Source organism: Lepidochelys kempii, chromosome 3 (assembly GCF_965140265.1).
Source record: "Lepidochelys kempii isolate rLepKem1 chromosome 3, rLepKem1.hap2, whole genome shotgun sequence".
Lineage (NCBI taxonomy): Eukaryota > Metazoa > Chordata > Testudines > Cheloniidae > Lepidochelys > Lepidochelys kempii.
Window position 1 is genome coordinate 35,376,155 of NC_133258.1, and position 23,855 is coordinate 35,400,009.

The 23,855-nt window shown below is 40.9% G+C and overlaps 1 protein-coding gene across 6 annotated transcripts in view; it reads right to left on the reverse strand.

The window, feature by feature from the left end:
- COLEC11 (collectin subfamily member 11) overlaps nucleotides 1-23,843 on the reverse strand; it is a 47,724-nt gene extending 23,881 nt beyond the window's left edge. For 2 of the 6 annotated variants that reach the window (XM_073336091.1, XM_073336086.1), the window contains exons 1-4: nucleotides 17,931-23,769; nucleotides 8,512-8,612; nucleotides 5,992-6,147; nucleotides 286-357 (exon numbers count right to left, since the gene is read on the reverse strand). In XM_073336091.1, coding sequence (XP_073192192.1) covers nucleotides 286-357; nucleotides 5,992-6,121 — 202 coding nt within the window. In that variant the 5' untranslated portion in view covers nucleotides 6,122-6,147; nucleotides 8,512-8,612; nucleotides 17,931-23,769. Of the gene's footprint in view, nucleotides 1-285; nucleotides 358-5,991; nucleotides 6,148-6,613; nucleotides 6,714-8,511; nucleotides 8,613-17,930; nucleotides 23,770-23,795 lie in introns of those variants that run through there. The other 4 variants (XM_073336090.1, XM_073336089.1, XM_073336087.1 and 1 more) reach the window with 4 other exon arrangements.
- Between the last annotated feature and the right edge of the window lie 12 nt (nucleotides 23,844-23,855).

Sequence of the window (23,855 nt, forward strand, 5' to 3'; positions counted from 1 at the left end):
TACCACCCAGGCAGCAAAAGCTAAGAATAACATGGAGGCCACATAATGTAATGTCTTTCTTAACTGGGATCCCTCTGGCAAATCAAGAAACAGCATTAAAGGGTTCCAAAATGAGTCTCTGACCAGAAAGGTGGTAGACACAATCTCCAAATGGGGTCTGTAGGTCACAGGGAAATGGCCAGGGAAGCCTTAGTTTTAGCAAAAACAGAAAGGATTCTCATCATCCACCAGGAAAACTTTTGATCCAGAATAACTTTCTTAGTCTATCTTCTTTAACCAAGTTACCTTTTTCTCCTGAAGGTCCAACTCTCCCCGGACGCCCTGGAGCACCTTTCTCCCCTTTTACTCCAGCCTCCCCTATTAATATAAAAGGAAAGAAGAAGAAAGAATAAAACATATTGATCCATCACTTCCTATAGATATCTCAGTCAGTCTGAATAGCCATCAGTAATAAATGACTAGAGGAACTTCATTTTGTTTTGCCTTTGGAAAAAAGCCACATGTACATTAAGGAAAAAGCTGGAGGATTTTGACTTTGGTAGCCTTCATGTGTTGAATGAAGAACATGATACAGCCTATTAACCAGTCACATGGATACCTACGGTAAGGGCAGAGAATACATAACTGACTCTTAAGGGTAGGTACAGCTGCACCGCTCTAGCACTTCTGGTGAAGTCAGTGACACTAAGTCAATGGGAGAGAGCTCTCCTGTCGGCTTAATAATTCCTACCTCCACAAAACGTAGTAGGCTATATTGGTGAGAGAATCTCTTCCATTGACATAGCATTGTCTACACCATGGCTTAGGTCAGTATAACTCAAATTGCTCAGGGGCATGGATTATTCACACCCTTAAGCAACGTAAATTAAACTGAAGTAATTTGCAGTGCAGACATAGCCGAAACCAAAGTTCTGATTCTGCAGCCCTTATTCATCTGCAGCCAATAAGATTATTCACATGAGTAGACACAAAAGACACATCCAGTAGTACATCAGCACCATCAATCTTATATCATTTTGACTGCATGATTGTATTACGTCCCAATTCAGCAAAGCACATAAGCACATGCTTAAATCCATCCCTCTTCAGCAAAGCACATAAGCATATGCTTAACTTGATGCATATATTAAGTCTCATTAAGCATGCTTAAGTGTTTTGCTGAGTAATGATAGACTGGGACCTGTAGGAGGAAATGCCTTCATTCCTGATAATTTGCTGCATCTCTTAATTTCTTTAGTTGGAACCCCTATGTATTATATTCATGTTCAAGTAGCTCAGGGCATAAAATATAGACTCTTCATATTTAAATAGCAGCCTTAATAAACGTAAGCTGTCTTGTTTTCATTAACTAGGTATTTGTGGTTGAGTGGTTTGCTCTGTACCCCCGCTACTATATTTCGTTACTTAAAATACAATTCAAATATCTGTACTAATTAAATAACTAAGAATCTCGATAATCAATTTAACAAAGTCCCAGCTAAGAAAACAAAAGCTTCTGTGAAAAAGAAGAAAACCACAAACATAAAAGAAAACAATGTCAATGACTACAATGAGACGAATTGACATCTTGAAACTAAAGGCAAAGCTGTTGCCATCATACTCTGTGGACCCAGGAATATGAATATTGATAAGTTTCCCAATAATTCTCTATCTTGTATGTAAAGCAGGGTAGCCAACATGAAGCTTATGGTCCACGTGTAGTCATGGAGTTCTCTAACACAAACCACAGCCACCATAAGGAAGTGCATAGACAAGAAAGATTGCTGAGAACAAAATGGAGTCTCACATACTTGAAAGCAGCAATCTCCACAAGCCTCTGCTCCTTATTCGAGGGCAGCATTCAGAATTCTAAGGCTGCCTGTGCCTCCAGAGGATAGCAGCTCCAACTAACGTATTCAGGCTCCTGACCATCTTCCAATGCCACCTTCAGGTGGTCAAAGCTATGGGGAGGCCCTTGCTCTCCATAAGAAAATACTACTGACAACTCACAGTTAATGGTATAATTAGTGTGACTTTTACTTGTCTTTGGCACATTAAAGAATTTCTGGTTTTTTATCCTTGAGTAGCCAACAGGCTCCATATTACTATCTCCCCTCCCCCTTGCCCCCCGTTGAGATGATTATAGACTCCTTACTTGCCAAACATAAATCTTGATAGTATTTTCCCTCTAGCCTTTTTTTCTGTGGAGACGCAGAGCAAGATACTACAGCCTATTACTTCATGAGTCACTCCAGAGTGAAAGCCATGCATCAGGGGTCACTAAGATAGATCACGACTGCTTCAGGAATTGTGCTTGTCTGCATTTTTTTCCTAGTTTGAGGGCAACAGTAGCAGGTTTCCTTGCAGTGACCTTGACCTGGAGGGACCATTTCTAAGGGTGAAAGAATACATCAGTTTCTAGGCCCATTCAGTCCTTGGCTTTCCTCTCAGACTGCCTGATGTGCCAGTCAGCGCCTAATACTATTGTGGGTTTTGTGATGCGGACTAAGACCACCAAAGAGAGAAAGACTGGTCTTTCCAGTTAAGACACTGGACTAGGACTTAGACTATCGAAGTTCAGTTTCTGCCTCTATTTGTTTGACCATCTGTAAGGGGGCGTCAATAATAATATTGCCTTTTTTCCACTTCCTTGTATCTTTTCCTTGCCTTGTAAGCAATCTGGGGTAGGAGCTATGTCTCAGTATGTGTTTGTACAGTATCTAGTACAAGGAGATCCCCTGTTTTCAGTTGGAGTCTCTAAGCTCTACCATAATACGAATAATAATAGTAATAATAAACACATAGGTTATGGAGAACCCATTAGCTGGTGATAACTTTCTGTCATTACCAGCGTGCCCTATATGTGAGTAGAACTATTAACTGAGTGAATACACAGGAAGAAAGATTATGATAATTATTTTTATGTATTTCATGTCAACTTTTTTTGTGCGTGACATATCATTGAGAATATTAAACAGTCCCTGCTCTGAAGAGCTTACAGTCTTAAAGACAGAAGACAGGACAAATTGGCAAATCCAAAGCTTAGAATAGCTCAGGTGGTTTTTTATATATATTTATTCTCCAGAATAATAAAAAACTCACTTCTTTTGGGCCTGGCAGAAGTAGTAGTGTTTTAAGAGAGGTTTGAATGAGCAATGTAGTCGGTCTGAATCCTCCATCTCTTCTCTCATGTACTATCATTCTTTTCCAATTATTAATCTTATACTTCTGGATTTCTAAAGCATGCATCATTGTGCCATGTGGACTCCCAGAACCACAGTATCCTTCCTCTTCCCACCCCCATCTAGGTCCCAGGATATATCATCTTGTCTATTTCATTAGGTTTATTTTTTTAAAAAAAAAAGCAAACCTAAGATGTAAGTACATGAATGAATAAATCGGTGTGTGACTTTATTTTTTATTCCCTTCTTTTTCCAGTCTTATTTTCATTTCAATTTTCCTTCCTTCTCTATTTTCCGTTTTCTTCTTCAATGGGTTCCCATTTTCTCTCCCTTGTTCTTTTCTTTGGGTCCTCTCTTTCCTTCTTCTTTTGTATGTTTCTTTTCACACACAAACACACACACACACACTTCTCAGTGCCTCTCCATCTCTTGCGTCCCCTTCCCTCTCGTCATCTCACTTGGTGCCTCTGGCATGCTATGCTCTCTCTGTCCATTCCTAAGTCTCCCTTGTTATCTTTTTTTCTACCCCTCCTAGAAATCTCTTTCCCTTCCCAGGGTATCCCAATTCCCCACTTCCCAGGGTATCCCCAACATCTCTTTCCTCTGTTCCCCATAACCTCTCTTCTTCCCCATTCTCCCCAAAGCCTGCTACAGACATGTTTCAGGTATAAGCTCCCAGTAAGGAACAGGAATGGGAGATCTTCTGGGACATCCTTCTAAGGCAGTCAGAGCCCAGCTGGCTGTGTTGGGCTCCATTATGAGATGTTTTGTTCCACTGTGGCCACAGATATCAGTGGCAGCTCAGCAGTGGAGGAGCTATGGCATATTTAAGTGTTGCTTCTGTGCAGAGCTGAATGCTGCTCATGAGCTGAGTTTTGGGCATATGGCCATACATATACTCAGTTTAGCGGAAATCTTGGTCATTCCTGACATGCACTGGATTGGAGCCAACAGATGAAAGGCTCTGTATATTACTACCACGCCTTTGAGACAGTCAGTCCCCTGACAGTTTAGTTTGGGCACTGGTGGCTTTTTAGAGATTTTACATTAAGCTTAGCAGGTCATTATGTGCTTCACTGAAATTGTACATCAATCTCCCTTGCCATGTCAATGACTGTTTCTAATTAGGTGGAGTGAAAGCACTAAAGCATTCTGGTTTTCAAGCTTCCTCATTGTTTTATGGCTCTATTCCTGATTGCCTTACTAAAAAAAGAGGCCAGAATTATTGCTGGGAAAGTTCTACATTGTAATAATAGCACTTTTAGCATTTAGATGGCACTAAGTGCTTCATAAGCATTAACTAACTAATCTTCCCAACGCTACTGTGAGGTGGTGAATGTCTGTACACAGAATTACCCTGATTATACAAATGGGGAAGTGAAAGGAGAGAGACTAAGGGACTGGCCCAAGGACCCAGAGAAAGTCAACAACAGAACCAGGATTAAAGTTCCTAGTTCCCCATGCTGCGTTCTGACCACTTGATCAATCTTCTCTATCACTAGGCTATGCAATAATAAATTTGATAATGCTGTTATTTGTGTGAGATACATACCAAAGATGGGAGATGAATGGAAACAATTAAGGCTCAGTCAAATCATGGATTGTCTGAATGCATCAAACTAACACTGCTCGACTTTTCATCCCCACCTTAGGTGTCAACATGGCTAAGAGTTCAGGGGCCAGCCCGTGAAAAGAAAACTCTACCCTTGTTCTCAGGTCAGCAATCTGAAGGAAAAGCATTTCTCAGTTGTGCAGTAAAAATAAAAAAAAGAGTTTTCTTAACGCTGGTGGCAGCCATCTTATATGAGTGACATCATTTGACAATAGAGGCACAACCACAAGAAAAACTAAGGTTTAATATGTTGATAAATTGTATAGTTTTTAGATAATGCAAGTTTGTCAGCTGATGATATGTTAACTGTTCCTGGTCTATAGCTCACAGAGTCTCTTGCCACACACTTATTAGGAAAGGCACATATAGCATCCTTACATACATCTCAGGCAAGATCCTGGCCCTATTAAAGTCAATGGGAGTTTTGCTATTGACTTCAATTGGGCCAAGATTTCGCACACACCCTTAATTTGGATCATTAGGTATAACGTTGGCAATACATGCTACTGCTTCAGAACAAGAATTAAGTTAGAAGTTCTGTGCTATTTAAAGTACGGATGCCAAGGTATTCCTTTACATGAAGAGACCAATATTTTGTCATACCATCTGTATCAGGCAATATTCTTGGCCAAAATGTAGAGCAAATAGTAGGCAGCTTTATTTTCATAATCATACCTGGCCAAACTCTGAGAGGCACTGAGCATTTAAGTCAATGGAAGTTGAAGGTGCTCAGCATTCTCAGAGTTTGCCACAAAGAAAAGTGTATTTCAGTTTAGCAAATATAGAGTTATTGATTATTTCCAAGTAGTCCCTCTCAAAGGGGCAATAAAGGCTTATAAAATGTTTTCTAGACAGTCATAACACAGAGCCAGATTCTGCAACCTTTATGTACGCTGAGTACTACCCATGAGCATAAACCCACTGAAGTCATAAGGAAAACCCATCTAGTAACGAGGGCTATTCCTCATGAGTGGGCTTTGCAGAGTCAGGCCTGCAGTTTGTAACCATGTTGTTTTAATGGACACAAATCATGTTACAGACTGTGCTTGGCCATGTTTGGAAAATTATTCCAAATCCTACTATGGAAAGGGCAATTATAAGGCACCTTGTAGAGATGTTAGTCCCTGCTAGAAATTACATATGACTTGTCATTGGTTCAAATAAACCTGTAAAAAAAAAAGATTACTATTTAGGCAGAGGGAGAGACTCAAACATTACCTTTGAGGCCTGGAACAAGAATCTGAACAGAGCAGGACTCTTCTGCAATATGTTGAGGATATCCAGATCTTAACAGTGACAGGAAGGCAAGGCTAATTAGAGTCACCAGAAAACACAGATCTCTCTTCATAATGAGTGCTTGCAGGTCACTGACTCCTAAACAAAAGAATGAATAAACAGTCATGGGAATTCCAAAGGCTTCTAATAGTTTCTGAGAGCATGCAGTGTGGCACCACGAATGGAGTATGTTTGTGCGTACTATAGTCTAAATAGCATGAAAAGAATGTGTACAGGTTGTATGCCTAATAAACATATGTTGTACAATACAATAGGGATTTATGGTCATTCAGCTGTTCCTTTTAAGAATACACTGGTTGAGGTAAAATTCAGAAGACAAATTAGGTAAAAAGGATGGTAAAAAATTCCCTTCTCTTAACAAAACAAAAAAAGACCACTGATACGTAAGACTTATTTTCTATTTTCCATATCTGTCAATGGAAAAGATGCCCACTAAAGGTGAGGTTACCATCAATGTTGAATGAAGAAATGTACCAGGGATTTACATGGAAAGATACAAATATCTGAGTTGACAGCCCAGGGTAGGAGAATGCATAAATTTTACCTTTCACAGCTTTGATAGCTGCCACTGGTATCTTTACAGTGTTTGATGCAAGAGCCCTTATCTCTTCAATTTCATCATGGAATGTAAATACACCAGAGTCTTTAATAAATCCAGGAGGTCATCTACACCTGAGCAAGGTGAATAACAACTTTGGAAAGAGACTTAAGACTAGTCTACACTTGAAGTGCTACATTGGCGCAGCTTCATCAGTACAGCTGTGCCACTGTAGCGTGTGTGGTGAAGATGCTCTATGCTGACAGAAGAGAGCTCTCCCGGTGGCATAATAAAACCACCTCCCCGAGAGGCGATAGCTATGTCGTGGGAGAAGCTCTCCATTGACATAACATTGTCCAAACCAGCAGGTAGTTTGGTGTAACTTACATCGCTCAGGAGGTAGCTTATTCACACCCCTCAGTGACATAAATTACACCAACATAAATTGTAGTGTGTACAAGCCCTTAGCTCATGGAAATCACAGCCTCCTACAAATCTGTCAGTGGAACGGGCTTCATACTGTTATGCTGTAGGTAGACCCTTTGGGAAAAGAAACTGCCCAGAAATATAGTTTGATTGAATAGGTCACCAAAAGCTGATCTACAAGAGGACTGCAAAAATGCTCTTTCAGGAAAGAAAAGAATTATCACAGTCCTCCTGATTTCTTCCTTTCAGTAGCACTTAGCACTTCGTAGAAAACCAGATCAAAGCATCAAGATATGGAGAAGATGTCTGTCACCAATTCTGGTTCTCCTGCATTAGCCACTGCACACTTGTGTGCAGGTTTATGGCTAGACTGAACAAATTGATATCAGGCTATCATGGGGGTAGCCCAAAAGATCAGTAATGGGACATGAAGTCTTTCACCCCATGCCATCAATTTAAATCTAGCCTAATGGGATTGTAATTGAAAGTCCCTGCCATGTGATTGCTGTATTCAGTAGCCAATGTGAAATAAGCAGGTGGTCTCAATCCAGTCACAGATGCAATCCACATTATAAACCCCACCATCAGAAATGGTACATTTGCTGGGAATCTCAGCAGGGAGGCTAAATACTGAATGAGCATACAGTCTGAATCACCCTCACAATGTTAATGGCTAAAATGTGACCCTGGCTATGCTTCCACACAGAGGAATAAGAGCACAAAAGGGTTCCCTTATTCCCCCGCATAGGCTACCATATCCTGGGAGGGGCAAGCGGTCAGGGACACTCAAGGAAGACAAGGCCATTGAAAAGAAGCTAAATGAATTATTTGTATCAGTCTTCACTGCAAAGGATGTGAGAGAAATTCCACACCTGAACCATTCCTTTTAGGTGACAAATCTGAGGAACTGTCCCAGATTGAAGTGTCAGCACAGGAGGTTTTGGAACAAATTGATAAATTAAACAGTAATAAGTGACCAGGACCAGATAGTGTTCACCTAAGAGTTCTGAAGGCTCTCTAATATGAAAGTACTTACTGTGGTATGTAACCTATCGCTTAAATCAGCCTCAGTACCAGAAATGACAGAACGATAGTTAATGTAATGCTGATTTTTAAAAAAGGCTCCAGAGGTAATCCTGACAATAACAGGCTGGTAAACCTAATTTAAGTACCAGGCAAATTGGTTGAAACTATAGTAAAGAACAGAATTATCAGACACATAGATGAACACAGTATGTTGGGGAAGAGTCAACACAGCTTTTGTAAAGGAAATCATGCCTCACTGCTCTATTAGAATTCTTTGAGGGGTCAACAACATGTAGATAAGGATGATCCAGTGTATATAGTGTACTTGGACTTTCAGAAAGCCTTTGACAAGGTCCCTCACCAAAGGCTTTTAAGCAAAGTAAGCAGTCACGGGATAAGAGGGCAAGTCCACTCATGAATCAGTAACTGGTTAAAAGATAATTTATTCTTACCCTTTATTTACTATCAGTTTTCACAGCTGAGAAAGGTAAATAGCAGGGTCCCCCAAGGATCTGTACTGGGACCAGAGCTGTTCAACATATTCAAAAATTATCTGCAAAAAGGGGTAAACAGTGCGGTGTCAGAGTTTGCAGATGATACAAAATTACTCAAGATAGTAAAGCCCAAAGCTGACTGCAAAGAGATCTCAAAACTGGTTGATTAGGCAACAAAATGGCAGATGAAATTCAATGTTGATGTACAAAGTCCTGCACACTGGAAAACATAATCCCAGCTATACATACAATATGATGGGGACTAAATTAGCTGTTATCACTCAAGAAAGAGATCTTGGAGTCATCATGGATAATTTAATCCATTCAATGAGCAGCAGCAGTAAAAAAGCTAACAGAATGTTAGGAACCATTAGGAAAGAGACAGATAAGGCAGAAAATATATCATAATGTCATTGTATACATCTATGGTGCACCCACACCTTGACCACTGCATCAGTTCTGGTTGTCCCATCTCAAAAAATATATGTATATTAGAATTGGACAAGGTACAGAGAAGGGCAACAAAAATGATTATGGGTATGGAACAACTTCCCTATGAGGTGAGACTAAAAAGACTGGGACAGTTCAGTTTAGAAAAGAGGCAAGTAAGGGGGAATATAATAGAGAGCTATAAAATCATGAATGGTATAAAGTAAGTGTTATTTACCCCTTCACATTACAAAAGAATCAGGATGTCACCCAATGAAATTAATAGGCAGCATGTTTAAGCCAAACATAAGGAAGTACTTCTCCATACAACATAGTCAACCTGTGGAACACGTTGCCAAGGATGTTGTGAAGGCCAAATGTATAACTGGGTTCAAAACAGAATTAGATAAATTCATGGAGGATAAGGCCATCAATGGCTATTAGTCAGGATGGTCAGGTACACAATCTCATGCTCTGCATATCCCTAAAGCTCTGACTCCCAGAAGGTAGGACTGGACAACAGGGGATAGATCACTCGATAATTGCCCTGTTCCATTCATTCCCTCTGAAGCATCTGGCAATGGCCAGTGTCAGAAGACAGTTTACTGGATTAGATGGACCATTGGTCTGACCCAGTTTGGACATTTCTATGTTCTAGATCCACTTTTTACATATTTGAAGACTGCTATCATGTCTCCCCTCAGCCATCTCTTCTCTTCTCTAAACATGCCCAGTTCTTTCAACCTTTCCGCATTGGTCATGTTTCCTAAACCTCTTATTTTTAATCATTTCAAAAATAATCCCATCCTCTCCCTGCTACCACCTCCCTCCCACCCCCAAAAAAGAAGGCAGTAGGCTAGAAAAAAAATTTCAAAAGGGAAAGATTTAAGCAGGGTGATGTGGAACAAAGTACTGGCTGGAACATCATAGGAATAGAGGAGTTAGAAAAAAACCAAGCAATACAATCAGGGAAGCAAACACAACTTTAGAAGAGCTTTTGTGAACTGTCTCAGCCATGGAGAACATTTTTACTTATTCAAGTTTCCAAATAACAGATCATCGAGAGACCATCAGAGAACCACAGAGGCAGAGACCTTCGTTAGGAGAGCCTCCTGCAAAAACATTGTTGAACTGACCAGAGGCCAGATTAAGGCAAGGCCCAACAGCCACTTTGTACTCCAGATCTTTGGTGACTGGAGTCAAGACCTGAACCAACAGGCACAATAAGAAAGCTAAAAGATTGTCTGTTGCTGTATATTCTTGAGGTCAAGTGATGATATCAGCAGCTAAGTTTCATTCTATCCTTCATGACTGTGAGAGAAGACTTGGAAATGTGACCTGAGTATAACTGAGGCACTGATATCTACCTGCCTCTGCAGATAGCCTAAACTAATGTAAGAGGTATGAACTGCCCTCACCCATCTTAAATGAGCATAAGCTTTCGTGAGCTACAGCTCACTTCATTGGATGATGGCATCCAATGAAGTGAGCTGTAGCTCACGAAAGCTTATGCTCAAATAAATTGGTTAGTCTCTAAGGTGCCACAAGTACTCCTTTTCTTTTTGCGAATACAGACTAACACGGCTGTTACTCTGAAACCCATCTTAAATGGGTTGTTGGTGCTGAAATCTGCTGCTATTTGTGTGACCCTACTGTCACCATCCCAGAACGAGAATCTGGTGGAACAAAGGGTGAGTGTCGCTGTCATCTCATTATGGTTTTACTTGGGCGGTGTCAAGTGGTGCCCCCATTCACACAGAGTCCTCACCTCAGTGAGTGGGAGCTGAGTTTTCCTGCCTCTGGAATGGATGATGCCCACCTGAAGAGAGGGAGCTGTGGTTCAGGATGAGGGGAGGAAGCCCCAACCAACCCAAATAAAAGTGAGGGTGGGCCCCTGAACTAGCACATCACACAGCTTATGTAGATGGCCCCTGCAACTACCATCCCAGAGAGGGATGAGGCCACAGCATGGGACAGGGCCACAGTATGGGAGCTGGTCCTTGGGGAATCCACGTAAGGATGGGCCTGTGGTCCCAATTTGCCTTAAATGGGCCTGGGAATTGACAACGAGTCTGCCCAACTACAGCCATAGAATTAAGAGTCTTAGAATAAAATCTGTGCTGACTGGAGCCACTGCCTGGACAATAGGGCAACTAAAAGACTGTCTGTTCCTGTATATTCTTGAATTTAGGGTTTGCATAAACCTACAGAAATTCCTATGACAATGAATGTGCTCTGCCTTTCAAGATCTGAGAACTGTGAACAAATTTGCCATTTTAGTCATTGCTGCTGGCTTGTAGATCCAGTTCCCCAAAGCATGTACAAGTCCAATGTTCCCTCTAATTTTTTCATCCATGTGTGGAATGAATTTTGTTTTGGTGCACCAATATCGAGGTAACGTGCAGACATGTGCCACCAGTAGAAGCAAAAAACCTAGATCTAATATATATATATTTTTAAAAGTTACCATAGGGATAATTACTCCAGACAGGACAGGTTAGGCATTTTAGAACTCACTACTCAACTAATTAAATTTAAGCATAAGAGAGAAATAAAATTATGAAATGCATAGACTAGTCAAAGAATAAAATTACAGAGAATATATGTGCATTGCAGGAAGTACCAAGCAGTAACAACAAAACAACAACACAAGTATGTGTTGGGAGGTGAGTGTGTCAGAGACAGACTCTGTGTGTGTGAGAGAGAGAGAGAGTTTGTGTGTGTGAGACACAGTGTGCGAGTGTGAGACAGACAGCCTGCGTGTGTATGTGCGTGAGACAGACACAGAGACATTGTTCGTGTGTGACAGACACACACACAGTGCGTGTGCGCATTTGCATATGCGTGACACACACACACACAGATTGTGTGTGTGCTGGCTGCTGGGGAAGTCTATGGGAGACCATGCACTGTCTCTTTAAGGCACACAAACCCGAAGTCTCAGACTGCAGCAGCTGAGCTCTCCTGCTCCTGAGCCCTGTCTCCTGCTCTGTGGAGATGGGGTACATGGGCAGGAGGAAAGCAGGGAGAGGGGGACATCCTGACGTCATCCTCCATCCCCTACTCTGCACAGCAAGCAGGAGGATCCCGGGAGCAGATGGCCAGGAGCTTCAAGGCAGAGGAGCAACGCAGCTGCAGAGCTGCAGGGAGAGGGGCACCTGAACACGTTGCCACTGTGCGCAGCTCTGTTAACGAAGTGCACGGCCCTTGATTCACTCCTGGGCGACCACGCAACTGTGCAGTGTAGCGGGAACACAGTATACAACCATTCTGATTATGAAACTAGAGGTAAGCCCAAGCTGGAAAGTTCAAATACAGATCCGGATTTAAATTTTCCAAGAATTTGGAGGCACCTTGAGACACATTGGATCTAATTTTCTTTTATGCTGAGCACCCAAACTTCCCCAGGGGTTTAATTATAAATGCTCAACGCTTCTGAAAACCAGGTCCCCCCCATTGTCTCAGTTATGCCCTAACCCTGTAAAAATGACTGCATGTGACCTCGGTAGTGCAGCCAGTTGCATTTATTTGTAGGAACCAAGAGAGTGAGGCAGTCCAGTTTAATGGATGCTTTTGAAAATATTGGTCATACATTGTCATAAAGGTTGTTTCTTTACTATGTAGCAAGATCGAGGAGAGCTGTGTGAAATTTGGCACTTTCAGCTGGAAGGGATCTACATTGTTACCAACCCAAGTATTCAAAAATCATGAATCAAGTGGCAAAGAATCATGATTTTAAAAAAATCTCATGATTTTTAAGCCAATTTATTTTAGTTTGTCATTGATTGCTGAGCCTTTGGGGTGCATTCAGGTCATATTTACAAGCTTCTCTACAACCCCAAGTACTATAAACTTATATTTAAAAAGAGAAGAAAAGAAAGCTGAGGCTTTCAAAAAAACTACCAAATATTCCAAATTCTCACAATAAATTCATGAGAGTTGGCAACCCCTTCATATAGCTGTAATGGCTTAAACTCCACGGCAAATAAGGATATTAATAAACTAAGCCCTTCTAGTCTCAAATCCTCCCCAAAAGGCTGCAGAGCGAAACACAACCAACAGCTGCCAGCAGCTTCCTCCTTTCTACATTCAGAGAGCTCTAGCTCAGGTTCTGGGCTCAAGCGCAGGAGTACGACACCATAGAGAGGTGATCTAGCAGTAACTCACTCCTAAATTATTTAAGGCTTTAGAGGTTAAAACCAACACCTTGAGCTCTACTCACAGTCAATGCAGGTTACATAGGGTGCTGCCCCTTTTTATTATCTGCACTGGTTCTTCTCTCAGCTGGCCATTTCTGCCATACCCTACCAACGTCCTGTATACATTTTATGAGATCCTTCTCTTCTGTGATTCGGTCTAGAAGGTTACTTGCAGTGACCCCATTAATGACAGAAGTGTCAAACACCAGAGAGAGAATGATGCTGTTGTCTGCTGGGTAGGGCACCCCCCTGGGAGGTAGAAGACCCTGGGTCCAATCCCCCTACTCCACTCGCTCTTTCATTATTTATCCACAATGGAATGGTTTCAACAGGAGAGAATGAGGGAGCCCCCACATCAGACTATTCCAAAGTCCACTGGTTAGAGCACTCTTAAAAGACTCCTTGTTCAAATCCTCTCTCCTCTTCTGGCAAAGAGGGGGAAATTGAATCTGGGTCCCCACATCCCAGACAAGTGCTCTAACTGCTAGGCTAAGAGTTATACAGGTGGGGACCACCACCTCCTCTTCCCCCTGTTTTGTGTGGAGAGCCTAACTCAGTCCCACAAGAAATATCTTAGGTGCCTAAGCCAACGGAAGTCAGGAGGCACATTCCCGTTCGTGTAATGCTAAGCAAAGCTAGGCATCTCCCTGCAGTCTGGGCATAGGTGCCTATCTCTGAGAGAGGGGAAGAGCTTAGCACACTCTCCCCCCTCAACACTTCCCCATGACTAATTTAGGCAGTTCTGCCCCACCTAGCATCCTGGCTTTTGGAGATGGCATTGGTAGGCATCTCTGTCCACCCATGTTTGTATAGGAAACTTAGGTGTCCAACTCAGGCTTTGTGGATCACAGTGTTGTCCCTTTCATTTTCTAGGCTCCGTGATGCTCAGCATTGCTACCCATAAGTCCCTTTAGGATCCCACTCTTCATGGCATTTTAGATTGGGAGTTAGGCTCCTAGGTACTTTTGAAAATCCCACTATACACCTAATTACAACTTTAGAATCCTAAATACCTTCAAAAATCGGTCCCTCAGTCTCTCTCTGTCCTTCAGTTCCCCCTCTGTAAAATGGGGATAACACTTCCCTACCTCACAGGGGACTGTGAAGATAACTAAATTAATCATGGTGAGGTGCTCATCACTTTAGGATCTGGAGGCCACAGAAGTACCTTAGATCGATAGGAGTGAATCCATGATAATCACTGGGATTTGATACTGCCTATGAGTAAACATGGCTTTCCAAACACAGATGAAGTTTTCAACTGCTAACATGTCAGAGGCTGGCTAGTTTGCAGATGGCTGAAGACTAGAATTGGGCTAATTTTCTGGTTTTTTGGGGGGCTGGTGAAGTGTGGGTGGGAGAGTAGAACAGAGTATTTTTCCCCCACAGAAATTTGACCAAAAAATGGAAAAAAATAAATATTTTTGTGGAAGATTTCCATACGAAATGTTGAGTTTTTGGCAAAACTGAAGCTTTTGGCCAAAATCAAGAGGTGTAATGCCTCCGAGGAGCTGTAGTATGCTCACGTCCCCACTCTCTTCTGTGGGCCAAGGTCACCAGCTGGACTACATCTCCCATAATGCACAGGTTTACCTCTGCAAAAGGGTGATGTAGTGTAGGAGATGTAGTGCAGCTAGGGATCCCAGCCCATAGAGAAGAATGGGGACTTGCAGCAAACCACACCTTCCATTTTTAGCCAAAATACTTTTGGGTTTTGGCTGAAATATTTTGATTAAAAGGAAAACTAACAAAATTTTCCATAGAAAAGACACTTTACAAAAAAAGTTGTGTCAAAAACCCAATTTTCTGTCCAAAAAAAGTTTAAACTGAAAACTTTTGAGCAATCCTAATGTAGAGTAAAAATGAAGTTTTTAAAGTTATGTGAATTCATTCAGAGAGATTTCAACATGGTAACCCCACTACAAGTTATGTGATTGGACTCTGCTGCTTCCACAATGCAGTTCTGTATTGGTCATCAGGCAAAGCCACAGGTTTGGCTATGAATTTGGATTATGACTTACATACTCCTATGAAAAGTGTTAGTGATGCAGAACATGCTATTTTTAGGTGATTCTATGTTGGCAGATGTTCACATCTAGGGTGAATTATCTAAAGACAATCAAACATTCTTAGAGAGACACATTCAACGTAAAAAACCCCACAAACAAAAGCCACCCACTTCTTGTCAGAAACATTTTTTTTAATTTCTTATTTGTATTACAGCAGTGTCTAGAGACCCTAACCAACATCAGCACTGCATTATGTCACACGCTGAATAAACACAGTAAAGTCAGTCTCTGCCCCAGAAGCTTACAAGTAATCCCTGAGGTTACTATAAATGAAAGGATTATGGAAGAAAATATTCACAGAATCAGAGCCACAATATCATCTTTTCGCCTGGTATCTGTTTCAGTTCTAATCAAAATCAGCTGGATTTCAAAGCATTAAAACTAAAATGCAATACCTTTTTAAGAATAGACATTTAGGTAGCTTGATCAAAATTTTACAGGCATTTTTAGTAAGTGATATCATAGAAGGATTGAGAATTTGATTCATAAAAATGACATCAATCATCTTTTCTTTAAATCAATGGTTGGCTTACAGGTTTACATCCTCCAATATCTTTACTGCTTTAAAGGAGCATGCTTGTAAATATGAAATAGCTAACACCAAAATACTCCAAAAATCAGCTGCTGAGAGTGGAAAAATTGCTATTATCTTTCAGCTACATTTTCAGAGTAACTAGTGACTAGTAATTTGTAATAATTTAATCTCAGGAGTTTTTTTTATTTCTTTGTATGAGAAGTGAAAAATAAAAAGTGGTGCATTTCACTTCTCTAATTAGGCACGCAATTTTGTAAGAAACGTTTCCCCTCCCAAACCTCACAGACAATATTCACATCTTTAAGCTGCATATATATGAACCTTTAATTTTAATAAAGTTTCCCTTTATCCAATATACCACTAATCCCAGTCCTAATTATCCTTGACTCAATCTCTAGAGTTACCCCTTTACTAGCCATTGGTGTATTCTGTCATTATCGGATCCTCTAGAGCAGCACTGTCCAATACGTTCGCCACTAGCCACATGTGGCTAATAGGCTATTGAATTGTGGCTAATGCATGTGGCATTTTTATAATGTAGCTAATAACTAAAATTCAAAGACACAAGTCTGGCTACCAGTGTGGCAAGCATCGAATTTCTATTGGACACCGCTTCTCTACAGTCTACTTCAGCATGACACCATTGCCACATGTCTTCTATCCTTTGCTTTGGGGGCTATATTATAAACTCATCATTCGTAATAGATGAAGACATTCTGGTGCCCCAGAACAGACAGAGAGACTGAGAAATGTGTTTCACATTTCTAGTCTTAAATGGCTATATTGATTATGTTACGAAGAATCACAGCCAGTTCTCTCTTGCCACTCTGGCAATTAAATCATGTGTGTTCTAACCAAACATGCTATGCTGAAATTACTAAAATCAGAACCAGTGGCTATAAAAAAGTTAATACATTTCAATTTCAGTTGTTAAAAACAAACAAACAAAAATTAAAAATCTTATTTTAGTTCACTTTCTCTTGCTCAGAAGCATCTTTGACACTGTTACAAATCCCAGGTTAAACAGGGATTTTTTCAGCTAAATCAGGCTTTTGCAAGCAGTAAGGTCCACATTATCTCTCAGAATACAGTACATCAAGCTTTTGTTTCTTATTCTGCAGCTAACCCACACCAGTTGTCAGACATACTTTGAATGTTTCCACTCACATGTCCAGTCTCTATCGTACATCCAGACTTTTTCCTCCTTACATGCTTCTAACCAGTAAAACCGCAAAAGTCTCTCCTACCTTATGATTGCTGAGAAAATGGGGACTGCAGAGCACACTCTGCCTGCAGGGAAATTGCACAGATGACCCTCATGCTGCTGTTTACAGAAATCTGACAGTTTTTAATTTGAAAAGATGATGTCTTTTGCTTTTCGACAGTTCAACAAATCAGACAGAACAGTTGCAAGTGTTATCTGTAAACAACTTCCTGTTTGAAATAGATCAGCTGTCCTGCAGGATAATAATTAGGAAAGAAGTGTGGGAAAACTGAAGAGGTCTATGATGTAAGCTGCTTATTTTGGGAATGTACTTTTTTGGGAATGCACTCTCACTGTCCCCTCCCCCTCACTAGCAGAGAACCCCTTTGTAACCATTTAGATCCAACTAAACACACACACACACATTCCCACCAGAGCACAACTTTTCCTGCATTGAATTTCAGCAGCTGATATTCAAAAGATGGTGAGTCAAGGGTCCTACTCAAATTCCAATGTATGTAATTAATACATTCTTTGCCTATCCCAATTTCCCTTATTTTTGCAACTGGCTAAAGTATTTTTCACTTCTGGAGTAAAGCATGCCACTGTTTAAAGAGCAGAAACTCCACACACTGCACAATAACATAAATACTCAATTCTCCACCTGGCTGGTCTCTTCCAAGCCTGTTTTCTTCACCCATATGGAATTACCCATTGACAAAGGGAAGTTCCATGCCTGTTGAAGGAGTAGAACAGACATTCAGAAATTATACTGTAGAATTTCTGAATTGGTCTACTATGTTGTTGCTGTTCACACTTAAACAGTTGTCACACTTTAACCCTTCGGTATATAATGGCACTTCAGTGCAGAGAGAAGTAATTCATACATACTTCAAGCATCAGATTCCCCCCCGGTCCTGAAGGAATAGCCAAAGAGTCACCTTGCCAATGGGAGTCCTCAGGTGTCCTGAAGTCATTGTTGCTGGCTCTCCTACCCTCAGGCAACACATCAGGGACAGACAAGCATCAGAGATAAGTCCATTTCATTCTGATTGATCTTGGCCCTGGTTGGATGGATGATCAAGGACGACATAAAAGGTGACTTAGACACCTTTGCCTCCCTTTCCACTACCCCTGCACAAGCTCTGTCAAGCTCATGCTTAGCACAGCTCAGGATTAAGCCCCATGTGCATTTTTGTACAGTCAGTATCACTAACAAAGCCCTTAGGGAGCCATTTGGATGTGCAAAGGCAGATTCGTTAAAAAAACCTTTTTGTCACCACAACCAACAACTGTGGCCCACATTATACTAACAATTAACTAGTCTCTAACAAAGGACTCATACATTTGTTGGTAACTTGCAGTGTAAAGTTTCTTACAGAAATATCAACAGCACAGCTAGAGTTAAGAGTCTGAACAGCTTTTTCCATTATAAATGTAGATCCTCACGGTTTAATCTCTTGGCCATTTCATTTCCACATTAGGCTGGAACCTGGCAAACAACCCACTTTTTATTATTTTTCAATAATTATTAGAGAGATTAAAACTTGACTAGATGATGGTAAAATTATGTCAGTGCAAAAGCTCAAAGAGAGGGGACATACTAATGTAAATGTAGAAAGGCCACAATGTCAAATTAAGGGTCCAATCCTATTTACCTTTACTTACATATGAAGTGCCACTGACTTCAGTGACAATAAAAGGAGCAATTAGCATCACACAGAATTGGGTCCTTATAGCAAGTGCTATCAATGGAATGTTAAGGAAACTGTAATAAATTGGTTAGTCTCTAAGGTGCCACAAGTACTCCTTTTCTTGTTAAGGAAACTGTTTTACAAAGAATGCAGCAAAATGAATTCAGTCCAAGTCCTTGAAGATCATGTTACAACAGCAATGTAACATATATTTACATACATATTTAAATCTCTCTACATAAACACAACTTGGAGGGACAAGAAGGGAAGTATAAAGAGAATTAAAAATCTTTGAAGGAAGTTAGCAGCAAAGGAGATATTAAACATTAAGTGATTTACAAGTAAATAAGAATATAGAAAGGTTGAATAAAAGAAGAATAAATAAATTGAAGAGTGCTAAGGGGAAGACCAGGCACTGTAACGAGAATGCATTCCTGAGTGCTTTTTTCCCCAAGGAAAGGGAAAAAAATAAAAAGAGAAACCACTAATGACTTTGGTTCATTTAAGGAGAAAGAAATAGTTTCTCTAACAGAGAGGTAAGGGCAGATTTCCTAGCAGGAAATAAGAAAAAATAATCGAACAAAATCACTTGAAAGCTGGAAGGTGCTTTCCCCCAAAACCACTGGGAGTTCACCCTGCACATGGAATAAAGGATTGATCCCTAAACCCACTTCTTAAAGAAATAAATAGAAAAAAAAACTGAGGGCGATCTTAATCCAGTTGAAACAACTCCCACTGAAGTCAATGGAGTGCAGGATCAGACCCTATGGAGAAAGTTCTGCCAAAGGACCAAAACCCATCAACAACCTTAAACTATTTAAAATAATAAATCAAACAGTTTTAACCATGATGGCCATGGTGAGATCACCACAAATACAATTCCAGTACTTCTGAGAGTAGCAACTGTTCCCTCTATTCTTCTGTGGGCACTCAGCACCCCACAAAGGGGAAGGGAAGAGAGGCAGCAGCTCTGGGATCCTGCCCTCCTGTGCAACAGCTCACTGGTGGTGCAGCCAGTGCAGAACCCCTGCCCTTTGGGCCATTCAAAAAGAGAATGTACCTTCTTGTGCTCACCCTGTGGCAGTTCAAATCTATGCCACTTTTTATTTGGACCGGTATCTAAACACACTTTGGCCCTGCCTGAAGCAGATAAGAGGACACTTTAATAGACAAGAATGGCAACACGAGAAATAGACAATAGCAGGTAGAGGGTTATTCAGGACCAAGAAAAATCTGGGGATAAATAGTAATAATACCACCTATCACTTTTGTAGGCCCTACCCTCTGAGGATCTTAGAACATTTCATAAGCATTAATACACCTGTGGGATAAGTATTATCATCCCCATTTTACGGCGGGAAACAAACAAAGCTGATCTACATTAGTATTCCCACCATTGCTACCAACATGGATCTACAAACATGGGAAATATCAGGAGGAAAAGGTTAATGTAACAGCCACTGAGTTTTAAGGCCAGATTTATAAAGGTATTTAGGTGCTTACAGCTGCAGATAGGTGGATAGTCAATCTGCAACTATAGGCACCTCAATATTTATAAATCTTGCCCTTAGGTCAACACAGCAGCTTCCCAGCATGATTATACAGACACGACTGATAGCTCAAGCAGATCTCACTAAAAATAGCAGCGTGGCCACAGGGGCAGCTCAGTCTAGTCACCCAGGTACGATCCCATGTGACCCCAAGTGCATATTGAGGTGGCTAGCCCAAGTCGCCACCAGCACATTGCTACTTTTAGCACACTAGCTCAAGCAGAGCTAACATGCGTCTGTCTACCCGTGCTGGGAAGCACCTGCACAACTGCTGCGCAGACATACCCACAGTCTCTCCCTTGCCGCTCTGGAGACAAATCAAATCTGAGTCAGAGACACAGGGGGATGTGCTTCCTCCTGAAGAGCTTGCCAGTGCAATATTGTCCAGAGTTGAGAACGCTTGCTGGCTAAACAGTAAATTTATCATTTAACTGTGACTATAGCAACTTGTTGCAAAGCCCATAAAAGAGAAACACTTGATTGCAGTAATTAATAGGGTGGCGTGGATCTGTGAATCTGTGTGCTGTGAGGAAGGAAATCTTCCAGTAAGAAACTTTCCTCTTCTTGGTCACAGAAGAGTCCACAAACCCAAACAATGGCTAGATGAAGCTGTTAGGCTCAACTCTGCGTATAGGCTCAACTCTGCATAGGGAGCAGCTTACCAGGAGATAAAGTTTGAGTGTCAATTCTTCCCCTGTTCCCCTCTTACTCTGTGACAGTGTAGTGGAAGTTACTGCAGCAATTTTCAGGGTGCTACTTATTCCTCTGTCCCATCTGTCCAATTCTAGTAATCATTGCAAGAGGGGCTAAGGGAGACATATCAGAGCTACAGCTCTACCCCCTTGCTCAGCATGAGAGCCACTTGCATGAGTCCTGTTTATGCAACTTGTGACCAAAGGTGCAATTAAGGCAGTGGGGCCAGGAAGGGGGCAGAGTCCTTACCTGCTCAGCACATTACAGCTAAGGACAACCTAGTCTATTGGGATTTCATTAGAGTGGGATTGTGCCAGTTTTTAAACCTAATATAATCAATTATTTGCAAACAGTTTATAAAATTTTAATACAGCTCGAAGGTTCTACAAGCCTCCTAAAATGAAGAAGGATGTAGTTCGGGCACTAGCCTAGGATTTAGTAAGAGAAAGGCCTCCCGTGTATCCTTGGGCAAGTCACTTAAGCACAAGGGATAATAGCACTTCCTTATCTCACAGGAGAATGGGGAGATAAAGAGTTCAGAAATTGTGAGATGCTCAGACATTACAGTACTAGTGGGCAACTAGAATGCTGTGAGATAGGCCTGCACATCTGAACTGCACAATACTTAGATGTACTAATTTCTGAACATGTTGCTCTGTCACAAGTTTTCTGTAAGAGTCAAGATCTCCCCCCACACTCAGCCCACTCCACCTTAATGAGTAGACCGACTACCAGCTGATGAGAGATTGCAAAGGGTTACTGACTCAAAAGCACCAATTTTGATCCCAGAGATCTCCATTACTAGACTGCCTGTGAACACACCGCCTTCCCAAATATCAGCCTCAATAGTCGGGCAAGCGTCTGACCAAACTCTAGCACACTAGGCAAGCTAGGTCTAAGATTTCCAAAGGGGTCCACACCTCCATTTGAAATGTTTTAGTGGCCCGCCCATGAAAAAAGGTTGCAAACAAGTGCTCTAGAGATGTAATAAGGAAGCAGGAGAGAGGTGCTATTCTTGATCCTTGAAGCAAGGCTGTCCAACATATGGCTCAGAAACCAAATTCAACCTGCTTGTATTTGTGGCCTTCAGGACATTTGTTTTTATTAATAATGGAAGCTAGATTCTGAAGTGTCTAGGCTGCAAAAAGCCTTCGCAATATGAACCAATGCAGGGATGTTGTTGTGAGTCTGCAGACTGCTTCAGACCACGTTAGGGCTCCTGTCCTCTATTAACTTAATTGGAGCATAAAATTTGAAACCCAATACATTTCATTAGATGTCACTAATCAACTCAGTGAATGAAATGAAAAAAGGGATTGGATTAAAACCAAAAGAATACGCAAAAGAATAAATGGACACAAATCTGACATCAGGAATCATAACATTCAAAAACTGGTAGAAGAACACTTCAACCTCTCTGGCCACTCAGTGAAAGATTTAAGGGTGGCAATTTTGCAAGAGAAAAGCTTCAAAACAGACTCCAGTGAGAAACTGCTGAGCTTGAATTAATATGCAAACTAGATACCATTAACTTGGGTTTGAATAGAGACTGGGAGTGGCTGGGTCATTACACATATTGAATCTATTTCCTTAAGTTAAGTATCCTCACACCTTCTTGTTAACTGTCTAAATGGGCCATCTTGATTATCACTACAAAAGTTCTTCTCTCCTGCTGATAATAGCTCATCTTAATTAGTCTCTCACAGTTTGTATGGTAACTTCCAACTTATCTGTATGTGTATAATCTTCTTACTATATGTTCCATTCTGTGCATCCGATGAAGTGGGCTGTAGCCCACGAAAGCTTACACTCTAATAAATTTGTTAGTCTTTGTATTCTGTGTTGTAACTGAAATCTATGTATTTTAAAATGCAGAGAACCAAAAATATTTAAATAAATGCTATTCTATTGTTTAATCATGCAATTAATCATGATTTTTTTTTAAATTGCTTGACAGCCCTAATATTTAGTGAAGTCTTGCTTAGCTAAGAACTCAGATTCCCAGTGACTTCAACTGTCCATCCTCATCCCACAGGAAGACAAGTTATTGTTTACATACTTGGAGTGTCACCCTATGCCTTGGACTTGCTTGTGGACTTTTAAAAGTCACCCATTTCATAGGCGCCCCATCTGTCTTTCAGAAGTATTGGCAATGTCTCAAGCTGTTGAGGTAAACAATGTAGGCTTCCCAACACCACTTCAAACAAATCCCACTGACCACCTCCCAGTGTGTAGCACAACCCTCCAGCTCTGAAGCAACTAGAAAACCATATTTATCTATTTTGATATCCTACAGACTTGCAAGAATACAGCTAGAACCTGTGGACTGACAAAACCTGCATTGTAGTTTATGTTCTCCCATTAGTAGTAGTCTACAATTTATAACAAAGCAAGACAGCTTAACCTGCATGGAAGAACACTGCTTAAATTTCAGCCTTGTGACCTTTGAAATAGGTGTTTAAGAATTGTGTTCCATAAGCAAGTGGAATTTTGTCTGCCTCCGCCCCATACAAGGCTGTCATATCTAAAGCCAAGTATTTATTATGTAGATGAATGTTCCCACCAACCTTGGGAACTGTCCATTTTCATTCTACCTGAGTTTCTAAAATAAATGGAAAATTCATGAGTTTAAGTTTGCATACACAACCTTGCCAGACCAATTCATCCTCGGAGAAGGTATTATTTAGACCTGTTTAGTGTACTTCCCTACCAAGGCTTTCTGTGTGATTTAGGGTATGGACATGTCCACTAGAAACTGAAGGCTCTTACCTAGTTACCATTAGGTTCTGGTGACATGAGTTCTTACCTACTTTAATAAATGCAACTCAGTTAAACTAGAAGGTTCCATAGCCAAGTCATTACCAGTTACCTACGTCAGCTAGTTCCTCCTTCTGTAGTGTGCTTTTATAAAGTGTTTAGTTTAAATGAA